The sequence below is a fragment of the Chamaea fasciata genome, unplaced genomic scaffold (genome assembly GCF_029207755.1).
Source record: "Chamaea fasciata isolate MVZ Bird 193981 ecotype frontalis unplaced genomic scaffold, bChaFas1.0.hap1 SCAF_11, whole genome shotgun sequence".
Taxonomy (NCBI): domain Eukaryota; kingdom Metazoa; phylum Chordata; class Aves; order Passeriformes; family Sylviidae; genus Chamaea; species Chamaea fasciata.
Genome location: NW_027094096.1, coordinates 11882213 through 11896239, shown reverse-complemented (window position 1 = coordinate 11896239; position 14027 = coordinate 11882213). Strand labels below are relative to the sequence as shown.

Here is a 14027-nt window from a genome sequence, read left to right as displayed (position 1 = left end):
TGCCAGTTCTTAATTTGGCACGTTAAAACCCAATGAATATGTACTTACTCTCTACAAAAGAGATTCTTGTATCTATTCTATGATGGACACATCATAGAAGAGATGTATATATATGTATGTATACTATGATGTATATGTATGAATATATTCTATGGTGGACACGCCTTAATTCCCCTAATGACCAAGTTTAGTATCTCCTGCTGTATTTTAAATAGGGATGTCTGAGCCTTTCTATTTTAGGCATACACATGAGAGATCCAAATAAACCTGGCTTCCAGGCACATAAGCACCCTGGGAGATTTTCCTCTTTTTTTTTTTTTTTGCTTATTCTTTTGTGAGACTACCTGGAGATGAATTACAAATCCATTTTAAGCATCTTCCCTGCAGCATGTGTTCAAATGCTTTCAATGTAGAAATAGTCAAGGAAGGGGAAGGGGCTCTAGTGCACTTCTTTGCAAACTTGTAAGAAACAAGAAACCGGTGCAAAGGTTTTATTTTTCATTTAGATAGTCCAGATTTCTGTTGCACAAGGTAGACCTTTTGCTGTGTAACAAAGTAGCTTATTAACATTCAATGTATTAAAATAATACTTTTCTCTTTTCAGTAAGAGAAGCAAAAAAGGAGATAAAAATGGGAAGGGTCTGAGGCATTTTTCAATGAAAGTTTGTGAAAAAGTTCAACGTAAAGGAACAACTTCATACAACGAAGTAGCTGATGAGCTTGTATCAGAATTCACAAATTCTAACAGCCACCTACCAACAGATTCAGTAAGCAAATATGTGTTGAATTTTGTTACACCAATATAGGTTTATCTGTTTTATCATGGAATTCTGTTTCTGTACTGTACTGCCACAGTCCCTACTCTTCTTCACTTAACTAGTTCTCAAATATACAGATCTACTCTTTGAAATCTAAAAATACAGAATTAAGATGAAGAATTGAACTCCCTCTAAATTATCAACAAAGTAGAGCAATCCACCAAAATAACTAACTTTAAGAAAGGGCTACTCTTGTACATGTGGTCTTGTCAGGCTTTTCAACTGTGCCAGACTTGCCATGATGGAATTTCCTGCAGAGATGCTTCAGGAAGGCCTGAAGCTTCCATTTGCAACCAAAGATATTCATGTGGTATCCAAGGGGTATCACAGATGAATGATCGTGGTTTAACACCACTCTGACCAGAACTGCCATTCTGGCATTTGATCTTCTCCATGTCTATGGAGCAAAAAAAATTGCTTTTCCTTTTTTAATTCAATTATTTTGTTGTAATTAGTGTATTGTTTTCTTAGCAGGCTTACGATCAGAAAAATATCAGACGGAGAGTTTACGATGCCCTCAACGTCCTGATGGCAATGAACATCATTTCAAAGGAGAAGAAGGAAATCCGGTGGATTGGCCTTCCTACAAACTCAGCTCAGGAATGTCAGAATCTAGAGGTAATGGGAGGTACATGGGAAATTCTGTTTTGTTCGCATGTTGTGATAACTGAATTGCTTTTCTTTAGAAGAGGGATTTTTTTCTCGGTTTGAACCTCATTGGTTTTGATGCTTGTGCACTATGAAAATACAAATTTTGATATTGGAATAAACTGAAAAAATATATTGTGTATGCTTCGTTCAGTTTCATTTAGTATACATTACATTTAGTTTTTTAAAAAAAGCCAAGCTCTTTACCTTACAAGAATGGACATTGATTAAATCAGGGATTATTTTTAAGATTGAAGTCTATAGTACCTTGAATCAGAAGAAAGTCAAAAGAATTTATAGTTCAGTTATGCTCACAAAATGGTTTACATTTAAAATGAGACGAATTCTCAATGTCTGTACTTGGAAATATTTTTATTTCAAAGGAAATTAAATTGAAAAATAATTCCTGCTGGAATGTCAAATACTAGTTATGAACTGCCAGAGAAAGCAAAAAGAAGTTTTACTTCTTGGTTATTTCCATTATTTTTTCAGCAGACTAAGAGTTACAGTGTTTTCTGCAGGGATGCCAGAATTTATATGCACAAATGTTGCCTGTCCTTCAGGCCAAATGTGCTATAAATAAAAACAACAAGTCACTGTATTTACTGCAGCGTGCTGTAATGGCTGTCTGCAAATACATCTCAGTTTGTGACACTTGGGCATTAGGTATCTTAAAAGGTGGGTCGGTGCCTCTCCAGTTCTTTTTGTGCAGGGTCATTTGCATCAATTGTCTTTCTTGATGTGGTAAGAGAAAAGCTTTTACTGTCCTTGTCCATTGCAGCAACTTGAAAACTACATCCATCCAAGGAGAATGCCTGTGTTCAATCATAATGCTCCAGGATGTTGTTTTTGTTTATTTTTTTTTTTAAATTCTGGATAAATCCACACTTTGCATGCATTCATGTGAATGCATTGTCTCTAGTATAGGTTATTGTTACAGATATTGAACTTGAATTTCATTGTCTCATCTTCAATAATCATATGCAATTCACTGTTTCAGACGCACAAAATGGAAGCCAGACATATTTTTCAAAAACCGTTGGTTCCTCTGACATAATAGAAAGGACTGTAAAACAAAGCTGCGTTTTCATGGTGTGAAAATCAGAATTAATTTTGCTTTTAAAGCTGTATAAAGTGGCAACTGTTCTTACAATGTAAATCCATAATATGATTACCAGTACAAAAATCAGTGCAAAAGAGCTTGTTATATAGAAACTATGCCTGAGTGATATCTGTATTGCTTACTGGTTTTAAAAGTCCCAGCACAGAAAGCCATCTGAAAGATGCATTTTAAACATTAAAGTGTGTGAGGAGGGAATCACCACAAAGCAACCTTATAAATAAGATAGAGGAGTTTGGGCCAGCTAAGTTTTAAAAGTCCACGTCATTTAGTTTCAGCACTTGAATGAAAAGGTAATTTAAGAGTTTAGTGTTTTGGGGAGCCAGTGATGCAGTGCTGGCACCAAGAGGATGATGAGCAAAAACCCCTTTCAGCCCCAATGGCTGTTGTCCAGTTCTTCAGCATTGCCCCAGAGGACACTTCCAAACACTGCTGTACTGCAGGGTCAGTATTGCCCTGTCCCAGCTCTGCCTGTCCCAGGTACAGCAGCTTGGCCACTTCAGTAACCAAACTGCTGCAGGAGCTGTGCTCCCGTAGAAAATGGAACCTCTGGCCCTTTTTGTTGCTGCAGTCTTGTCGGTTTAATCAAGTCTCAAACAAGAAGTGGAGGTCCCTGGTAAGATATAGGTGATCATAAGCCCAGCCTCCATATATTAACGTCTAGTAGCTTGCAGCTAGGAGAACAGTGGGACTTGCAGAATTCCAAAAGAGTAGAGGGCAGAAGGGAAAAAAAAAACAAACCAAGGCATCCCCTCCAGCAGGTTTTTGATTTGGTGCCAATTGGCACTCAGTGCAAGGCAGAAGAGGCAGAATGGGGGGGAACATAATAGTCTCTTGTAATAATTAAATCCTTACTGGAGTTAAAATTGTTGACAGAGAAAGACATTGCAGTCTGCCAGACCTGTTTAATGGAGAAAATTTGCCCCCTTTTACAAAGTCAGCCTGTTCAGTTTGGTACAAGGGAATGGACAGGGCAACTAAGTATCTTGATACATTTACATTTATCTTTTAAGATAGAAAAACAGAAGCGGATTGAAAGAATAAAACAGAAGCGAGCCCAACTGCAAGAACTACTATTACAGGTATATTTAATTTTAATTTTTTTCCCCATAAATGAAAATATCAAGTGCAGATCCAGCATGTTAGACCTTCTGAAATTCTTTCTAGATTTAACTAACTGCAGTGGCATACTAAGGAGAAAAGTTTGACCCCTGTGACCTTTCTGGATTCTGGTAGGGGGACCTCTTGCCGATACTTTGTGGTTCAGTTTTGCCTGCTGTAAACCAGCACGCTCCATCTGTGTGCCACAAGCTTTCCTAAGCGTTCTGCTGAAGCTTTGCCAACCTCACTGGGAATGGGAACAACTCACAAATCCCCTTTGTTGACTCTTAATTCCCCCAGAGCTACCCTGAGTCATTCTTCAAATTTTCTCTTTGACCTAAGCTTTGAAGTTCACAACAGAACTTGTGTAAATGTCTGCAGAGTTGTTTGGGGGGATACAGATATTTCTGAATCTTCACAGTGGAAGGCTGGCAAATCCAACACCTTTACTTTCAGTCACATACCTTTGAGATGACTTTTGGCTTTAATTGCTGAAATATATTTCAAATGCATTTTGTTTATAAGGTAACATTTTATAAACACAGTTATGAGCGTTAACGTTCTAGTCTGTGGAGACTTTTAGTAATTTAAATGTAATCAAATGATTTTATGAGATTACAGGCAATAAGGCTGTATTTTTTTCCTGGTTCAACTACACTGATACAATTTTCACGTAACTGATATTTGCTGAAACTTTCAAATATCTGATGCTGCTTCTTTGTTTGTCACCAAAAGCTGTTTCTCTGCTTAGGGTACAATTGGGATTCTATCTCTCTGGCCCAATACATCAGCAGCTCCTCCAACATTAACGTGAAATTACGCTGGTGAAAATAAGGCAACTCAGGCCCTCTTAACGTTTTAGTCCAAATATTGACAGAGTTGACTCCCTTACTGTCCACAACTGCCATTTTTGCCCTGATTGTGCTGTTAGCCAAAGAGTTTACCAGTCCTTTGGGATTCTGGCTATCTTTTTCCCATTTAATGGAATAGGCAGGGCCTCAGGTGGGTGAGTACACTGACTTCCAGTCCCTCAAACAACATTTCCTAAACCCACCCATTTTCATACATGTGCAGTCAGATATAAGAAACTGCAGGCAGCGAGTGGCATCACAAACAGCAATTGCTTAATAACTTCCAGAGGAGAATTTCCAAACTAATTCTTTTGAAAGAAGGTGGTGATGGATGAGAAGGGAAAGAGAATAAAAATACAGATATGGGAAGTGGGGGAATTTTTGTTTCAGTGTAACTATCTCCTACCCTGAGGTAATTACGCATGAAAAGTATCAGAGAAGACCTCTGACTCCAGAGCCTTTTCAAAGGGATTGGGAAAGCATTCTCCAGCAAGCCTTACTGCTCTTTCTTATTTCTTCAGGGAGTGTGAGGGAACAGAGTCAATAGTATATGTGTGGAAAAATTGGGTTTAACTTCTGCTCCTGGTGAACTTCACCAGTGCCAAGAGGAAGTCAGGCCACAACTCACTTTTTGACAAAAAAATACTGAAGGTATTGAATGTTGGTAAATAAGACTTAGGAGGTTTCATTTCCTGGAAACACTGATGTCTGCTCTTTTATTGTCAGTGATCTTTTCTTTTTTCTTGTGTTTTACAGCAAATAGCATTTAAAAACTTGGTACAAAGAAATCAGCAAAATGAACAGCAAAATCAAGGCCCTCCATCTTTGACCTCCACGATACAGCTGCCTTTCTTAATAGTCAACACTAGCAAAAGAACAATTATAGACTGCAGCATATCAAGTGATAAGTGAGTGTTTATGAAATTCATTGTTATAATTTTACTTTCTTTGTGGACTGGAATTTTTCCTCAAACAAGTGAGGGAATTTTTTCTCGTTTACTAGAAGTAATTATATTTACGTTTGCAACTGTCACTTCGGGGGGTTGCTTGCTGTTTTTTAAAATATCTAATGTAACTGCAGTAATAATATGAATGAGTTTAATAACACTGCCTTATAGTCTCTAGTTAAACCAGGCTGAATTTCAATGTTGTAAAAGCCACTTCAGGCTGACATTCAAGGAGCATTCCCTGCACAGGAGAAATAACTGAATGAAATTATTTACTAGGACAGCACTACCTTTTAAAGCAGCCATGTGAATTCTTACTCTGAGCATGCCATAAAAATGTACACAGTCAGAAACTCAAGGTTATCCATGTGACACAAAAGTAACATACTCCAGATGATGGAAACAACTTTGAAAGTGGTTTTTAACAGCAAAAAGTTCTCTGAAGGAAAAGATACAGAAATTTGTAATACTGTCTTTGTAAGCAAACTGCTACAGTTGTATTCACATTAATCTGAAAATCTTCCAGTTACGTAATTGTGAGTGCTTGTGCTCTTCATCCTGTGAAAATATGGCTGAAGTTTGAGGTGCTGTTACGTTAATTGGTAATCGGCTCACAATCAGTTTATTAGCTGAAAATAGCTGGCTTTGCTCTAATACTGTAGATTACAGATTTCACTCTGTGGTATGCAAATCCTGTACTGAACTTCAAGTCAATCACACAGCAAAAATAGACAGGCTCTAGTAACCCACCAGCATGCAAAACAGCAATACTATTGAACATTGCATTTCTGTAGAAAATTGCAATACGTCCAATACATTCTGGGACAAAACTTGTGGAATACTCTCATGAGCACTGCAGTTCAGCAAGTCGGGAATTTTAGGATCATTTTTGATTTAGCATAATTATACCCTTATTCTATAGTCACACTATAGAGGTCTTCCTGCTCTTTTAAACAGGAAACTACATTTAGGTTTGAAGTTGTTAAAAAGTTGAACAGTTTCATACTGAAACTTCAGAACTGCTGCTTTGAGATGTCAGAGATTAATCTGGCTTTTGGGATCCAGAGAAGTGTAACACGCTTCTACGCTCTCCAACTGTGTGAAAACACTCCTACCAAAACTGAGCAAACCAAAATTATTGAAGTTGTTGATACTTCAATTTATGTAACTCAGCTCTGGTAGTATGTCACCTGGAGGTCATTAAGTGTACAACCCAAATTAAGCCAGCTTTTCACTGTAGTTATTATTTGTGCAACTAATTAGTGGCAGCAGCAATAGGTTAACAGTGCCAGAAACTGCTCTGTTTTAACCACTGTTAACACTTATCTGCTAAATAAGGCAGCTTGCAAAGGTGCTGACTTGGTTTGGAGAATTCCCAGTCTGTAGAGTTTATTGGAGAGTGTTTGTGCTGCCTGACTCCATCACTGGTCAGCCTGAGTGCTTGCTCTGCACTTGGTTCCAGACTGAAAGCCACTTTCTAAAGGGCTTCCATTTTCCTTTCTCTTTCCTTTCTCTAAAGTACTGGTATTAGTAAGTCCAGTGAAGAGCTAAGCTCACAGCATTAGCTACTCAAAATTGTATTTACAGAGGAACTTCTAAAAGAAAGTAATTGCTTGGAAATGTTGTACATATAAGGGTGATTTAGTATCAGAAGGAAAATTGGTTTATGTCCTCTAAGCTTTTTTTCTATGCAACAACAGCCAAAACAGAATGAAATTTCTCACAAACAAAAAAAGAGAGAAGTTATTGGGCAAGTTTTGTTTAGAGTTTGACAAAGTAGATGGGTGCCAAGCAGCATACTGGGAATGGCATTTCTGAAGTTGGAGTAGGAAAAACAAAGTCTTCAGGTAAAAAGGAAGTAGTTAAGAACTAATTTCAAAGATGAGGCACATGAATAAGTAAGTCCTGTTTAAACAGGAAAAATGTATTTAGTGTATATGGTACTTCTGTATAAATGCTGTTGGTCCTAGGGAAAAGAAAGAAAAAGTAACCAGAATCCCTTGTTTTAAACAAGCATTCAGACACAACAGATGTATCAGAAACTTGGAAAATTAGAACATCTCTAAGGGGAAATGCAGAAGAATTTGTACAGCATTGGAGATACAGTGCTGTACATTAGAGAGAACGTGTAGGAAGTAGCCTCTTGTACCCTTACAGAAAGAATTGCCTGTAGCAGCAGAAAATCCAGATTAAAATCACTGGTGATCAAATTCGCACTTACCATGGAAAAGGGACAGGAAGCGTACCCAAGTTTTGTATACACAGTATTAACAGCCTCTGAACCTGGCTTCTAGTACTGAATAATAACATGGCAGCCCAGTAGATCATTCTGTGAGAAAAGAAGTTGATTTCTCAATAACAGCTGAAATCATGGTGGGAATTACTAGGAAAAACAGTAAGGACTGCAATGTAAAACTAGATGCATATAGAGCTTTCTGTGTGGAATACTACCCACTCTCATGTTCTTGGAAAAAGTATGGCTTAACCAAGAGAGACACAGGAGGGCAGCAAGGACTGAGGCTCTGGAAAGGCTTTGACAGAAGGAACAGATGGGCTCTTTGGCCTAGAAAGGAGAGGACAGTGGAGTCCGAGGTGTCTCAAAAATCACCGGTGATGTGGTGAACATGCACAGAGAACAGCTGCACACAGTTGCTAATTAAATTAAGAGATATTAAGAGAAGATACAAGGTGATGACAAAAAGAATGTTTTTGTAACAGTTTATGCAAATTGTAATATTTGATTTTGTTCATGCCAAAAGTTTGCATAAGTTCAGAAGGGGGTCATGTCAAGTACCTGAAAGAAAATCCTCCAACAGCTGTTAATAGCAAAGTAGAAGTGTAGAGATTTCCTGTATCAGTGACTGCAGGCTGCTAGAGACTAAACTGGAGAAATACTGAAGACTGTAAATTTTTTGTTTTGTAAACTTGCTGGGAAAAGAAAATAAGTTACCTTCCTTTCTAACATCCAGTATTTGGCCACAGCACATGGGAGAAGAAATGCAGAGCTATCAATAAATGCAGCTTTTGATCCTGTGCCATCAATTGGAATTCAGTTATGAGTCGCTAATTGCAGGTTGCTGGTAGTAGCTTGGTATGACACCGAGCTGTGCTAGTTTAAGCAGCAGCAATGTAATTGTACTGGTTAAAATTATATTACATCTTCTTTTCCCTCTTAGTGTGATTATGCTGGCATAAATAAAGGTGTATAAACAATAGGTTTTACAAGTAATATGGTATGAGCCACAGAAGAAATGCTGTGTGTAACTGACAATTACATCCAACACAAAGCATTAGATTACCAATTGAAAATTCCGTGTATAAACTCAAGAGCTGCAAAGCTCCAAGCTTCCTGGTTCAGGTATAAGAAAATAAGTATTAGAAAACAACCTAGCAAGAAAATTGACATGTAACATGAGCTTGGAGGGATAGTGGAAGACCCACCAGTGAGTTATCTTTTAGAAACTGTATCTCACAGTTGGGTTGCTTTTCCAAGGATAACAGTTTTGTCAGCAAAAAAGGAGGTACTGGGAACTAAGCCTTATTTTGCAGACCAGAACTGTCCAGGCTTTTAATACCTGTAATGACAGTGTAAGGCCAGCCTAAATGCCCCTGCATTTCTTAAATCTGTCTGATGTTTATATCTCAATTTCCACTTTTAAATGCAGTTAAAAACAATTTGAGAGTCCAGCAGCCGAAACAATGGGTTGTGAACACACAGGAGTCTGAACAGACAGCTTTTCTAGCTGCATCCAAAAAAGAAAAAATATACCAAAGTAAATAGGTCAGTTCACAGGAGGAGTGTTGCACATTAGAACAGAAAGTGAAATGTAAAAGCAGAAAAACAAAATAGTTGTTTTGGTGACAGGGCTTCAGGTGACCTTACTGGCTTTAGAGCAAGTGAAGGTTCATGTTTAATAAGGCCTCCCTCTTCCCCTTTGAACCTACTCAATGAGGTAGAAAATGTTAAACTTTGTTCCTGCACTGGTGAAGTTACTTCAATTGAGAATGTGCAATTTTAAAGCTGTAGGCATGCCAGTCTCAGGAAAGAGAAAGTATTTCTTGCACTTCTCTTTCCTTAAGGACCCTTTACAGAAAATCAAGACTCTTGACACTTACCTCAGTGCATGCCAAAACCACCAGAGAAAGAATAGGCAAGAAGAGCACAGCTGTGCTCTTTTCAGAACCATCTCACTTTTAATTTTTTACATGCAGATTTGAATACCTCTTTAATTTCGATAATACTTTTGAGATTCACGATGACAGCGAGGTGCTGAAGAGAATGGGAATGTCCTTTGGGCTCGAAGCAGGCAAATGCTCAGCTGAGGACCTAAGAACTGCAAAATCACTGGTGCCAAAAGCTTTAGAAGGCTATATCACAGGTAAGTTAAATATTGTTCCTGGCCAAATCTATAACCTTACTTAACTGAAGCAAATTTAATTATATTAACTTTTCTACGTAACATATGAGCATCTTGAACTGGTTGGTGTAATCCCTCAGGAGCCAGCAGGTGCCACCTGAGAACTAAGCTTCTCTACATAAAGCAAGAGGCTCCAAAGACTTCAGGCTTTTACCTCCCCTGTTTGTGCTTAGACACAAAACTGGAACTCCTTCAGTGCTGCATCGCTGGACTAGAGCTGCCAAAATTTGCCATCACTTCCTATAGTTATTGTCAGTGTGTTCTTCTTGCTGTACTCGCAGCTTAAACTTAGCCCAGCATTTTCTCGAGTTTCTGGAGGGACTTTAACTGTAAAGGAAGTGTTACCCAATTAATTACTGCATACAGACCTTTGTTTTTGAGGAAAGGGCACAAAGCTCTTGCCCTAATTTCTCTACTGCTATATATAAATCAGAATTCAGTTACAGTCGATAAAAGCAGTACATTTTAAATGGCTTAACGTTTCAAATTACATCAAATATGCTTATGTTTATTAACACTCACTTGTGTTTTCCTGGTCCTCTTGTCCTGTGTGTTTTACAACTAAGATTTCATATTTTATTTTTTGGTCAATTTTGAAATTACACCTGAAGCCTTTATAAGATGGCACTCACAACAAAAAGAGAAGTTGAAAGAAATCTTGATTTGTTCCTCGCAGGTTCATTCAGCTCAACATTCTTTACCATGTGATTTATCACCAATGTAAAAAGGGGAATGGAGCAGAACCTCTATGTTTTAGTAGTGTTGCAATGTTGAAGTTACTTAATTGCTCCCATGTGTTGAGGATCAGACTAAAATTCCTTTTTCGTTTTAAGCCTGCATTAACTTACCTCCAGAGAACAGGGGATCCTTACATTTGCAAAAAACCCTATGTCATGACACTATTTACTGAGTACTTCCCTAGTAGCAAACCAGCAGCCTGGAAGAGTTTTAATCATAGGAAATGCATTGATTTTATTTTTTATTCAAAAATCATTAAGGCAAGTAATGTACATGGGTTACATTCAGCTGTTTCAGCCTCTGTAAAATTAGCTCAGAGGTATTCCTACTAGAATAAGTATTTAAAAAATACATGTACTTTAATTTACATATCAGTACATGTATTAATTTTAAAGGTTTATTGTATCTGTTGCTTATTACTTAATTGTACTATATAAATCTACAGTTAAGAGTATGAATTGCGTAGTGGTGGTTTCTAATTGCAGTAAGTGACTAATAAAGGAAACAGATTTAAATGTTTTGCACAATAGTTGAAAAGCCAGCATTTGCCTGATTATATATTTTTGGTTATCTCCCTGTTTTAACCTTGGGAGCCTTTAGACATTTTCTTACACAGCAAGAGTAGGGAAATAGAAGGGTCATCACTGGTTTCTAGAATCCATGGTTATTTCTACATTGCCATGATGGATCTTTCAAGAACAATGGTTTCAGTTACTACTATATAGAAAAAACAGATCCAGGCCTCTTATTTATTCACTGAGTCAATTTATTCACTGCAATCAAGATTCATTATGATCCCAGTAACTGACTCCATGGACAACTGCTCTAGAAACCAGTCCTGTTCTAGTATGTCCAAGTAGGTGAATTATTTCCTGTACAATGTTAGTTTGACCTTAGCCTGGTAATTTTTTTCAGATAATTCTTGACTTCCAAACACTAAAAATAGTTTGTACTATAATGCTTACCGGTAGGACTAGAGAAGCAATTGGAAGAATCTTAAATCTAAACCAGTTCAACCAAAGAAACTTTAACTTCACAAAAAATGTTGGACAATCTCAGCTTTGAAAAACAATAACTTTCTATTTGCATTAAACAGCCATATAAATTGCTCGGAAGTGTTGAACTGATGATGTGCACATCAAAGCTTTAGTGGTGGATTTTCTTTTGAAGAGGATCACGTGTTTTAGCCATTCTTCAAGTGCCCAAATTTGATAAAAGTAGTGTCTTTGAGGTTTGCTAGTTTCACAATGTCTTAGCAAATAAATGTATTTTTGCAATATGCATTTTAAATACTACATTGGTGTGATCCCCAGGTATGACTGCCACTGAAATCAGCAGAAGCTAAGGCATATTGACGTCACAGAGAAAAATATTCTGTGTATCTTAAATTATTTTTGTAAAACGCTTTTCTGTTGCTTGACTGTCACAACTGACAATGTCGAAAACATGACACTTGCACCAGCTTAAGAGGACATTCCAAGGACACAATCCCAATCATAGATTCCTGCCCATTTCTGCATTTTGATCCAGGTGCTTTCTTGTGTGCTCTCCCTGAGCTGGCTCCAGGTGCTCAACTGCAGGCTTTGTCTGGCAGAGGACTTTGCAACAATTAAACAAGTAGAACTACGTAGCAAAGGACTCCAACCTGAACAGCTCAAGTGGAAAGGAGGGAGTGAGGTTCCTGGGTGAGCAGAAATACTCCACTGCCTGGCACAAGCATAAACTCATAGAAGAGCAGCCAGAGTACCATCTCTGTCTTTTGGGTTGTGCACATCCTACAGGCACTTAACACAAAGCCAAGTCCCACCTTTGTTAGTTGAGTCCTGACTACTAGAAATGAGGCTGCAGATTTTAAAAAAGCAGGAAATAAAAATTCTGAGGCGCTAACAGTTGGGGTAACAACAGCTCACCTTATGTATCCCACTAAGGCAGTGGACAGACAAAGTGGTGCAGTTTAGGACTTGTTTTTTTTTTTTCCCGTGTGAAGAAGTACTCTGCTGTTTACCTGTATAATTAGTCAGGACTAGAAAATGGGCTGGAGTTGAAACTAATGAGCTAAGAGCAGCCAGTGCCTGAGTGAGTTTGTTCAATGTCAACAACACTTCCATGCAGCATTTGTATATTAACTGCTAAAGCTATTGAGGGTATTGATTTAGAGCCTTCTCAAAAAAAGTATAAATTTCTGCCGAGTGTATCTGCTACAAGATATGCCTAATACATAACAATGCCACTACTAAATTGGACTGCACCACCTTGGGAAGGTTTGTTCAAACTGCTTTCCCCGGTTTTAAGTGTAACTATCAGTAATTGATCTACACTGCCAGAATAAATAAGCCTCTTCATTATAGGTGCACTTCTATTTTGACAGACTTTTCCATACTGGAAATGGTTTCAACTCCCCATCTTTCACAAACTTCTTATCCCTTGCTCCTCAGAGTCCACTGGAAAATTGAATTTAGAAATATAAGGCAGTGAAAATACAAGGCAGGGATATGCTTTTATGAACCACCTTTCTGCCATGCTTCTACCTTGCTCTTCAAAAAGAAAACTAACAAGCTATTATCCAAAACTGTTAATGAACCACAAGATTACTAGCAGTGTCTTGTTATTCTTCTGGAATATTAAACATGTACACACAGGTACACTCCTTCGAAATACCAGGGAACAACACTATGGTACAGCTCTATTAATCTAAATACAGTGCAGTCATTCCAAATGGTTTAGCCTCGTCCTGCACAGACAGGAGGAAGCTGTCAGAACATGTTCTCTGTAACACAAGACCTTAATTTAGGGCAATCTTGATGAAAGACATCCAGCTCCATCCCCATTTAACTGTTCTCATCTATTCTGTCCTCACAGATCACCCTAAAACTGCCACTTATTAAAGTTTGCTGTCATGTTCCAAGAACTGCTGCCAGGAACACCGCCCTTGCTAGCCCTGCTTTGTAACGTGACATTTAAGTACCTTGCTGCAACAGTTTTCCACAGCATAAACCGATAGCCTGTGGATCCATCCCAGTGGATGGTGAGCCAGTTTTACATGGCTGTGTCAACCTGCTTAAAACAGTCCCTGTGCTAGGCAGCACTGCCAAATCTAGATGAACCAAAGTTTGGCAAGAACACAGAAGGACAAATGAGAATGTGTATGTAACAAACACAGTTATTCCTCTTACCTGCTGCTATAGAACAATTCTAGATAATTTTAAGTAGTACAGTCTCAGTTACTGCCACTGTGCTGTCTAGAACAGAGGCTCAGTTAAGCATAGAATTTAACAGTAAGGACCCTAACTTGTTAGGGAATTTGAAAACAAGTACTATGGGGGTTGTAAGTAACCTCTTCACATCCCTCAGGGGGCTTTTAACAAACTGCATCAAGCAACTCAGCA

The 14027-nt window shown here is 38.1% G+C and overlaps 1 protein-coding gene across 10 annotated transcripts in view; it reads left to right on the top strand.

Moving 5' to 3' along the window:
* TFDP2 (transcription factor Dp-2) overlaps positions 1–14027 on the top strand; it is a 54322-nt gene that overhangs the window by 32856 nt on the left and 7439 nt on the right. For 4 of the 10 annotated variants that reach the window (XM_066193250.1, XM_066193246.1, XM_066193248.1 and 1 more), the window contains 5 exons: positions 605–767; positions 1290–1436; positions 3600–3668; positions 5295–5446; positions 9698–9864. In XM_066193250.1, coding sequence (XP_066049347.1) covers positions 605–767; positions 1290–1436; positions 3600–3668; positions 5295–5446; positions 9698–9864 — 698 coding nt within the window. Of the gene's footprint in view, positions 1–604; positions 768–1289; positions 1437–3599; positions 3669–5294; positions 5447–9697; positions 9865–9983; positions 11235–11737; positions 11814–12171; positions 13764–14027 lie in introns of those variants that run through there. The other 6 variants (XM_066193252.1, XM_066193247.1, XM_066193249.1 and 3 more) reach the window with 4 other exon arrangements.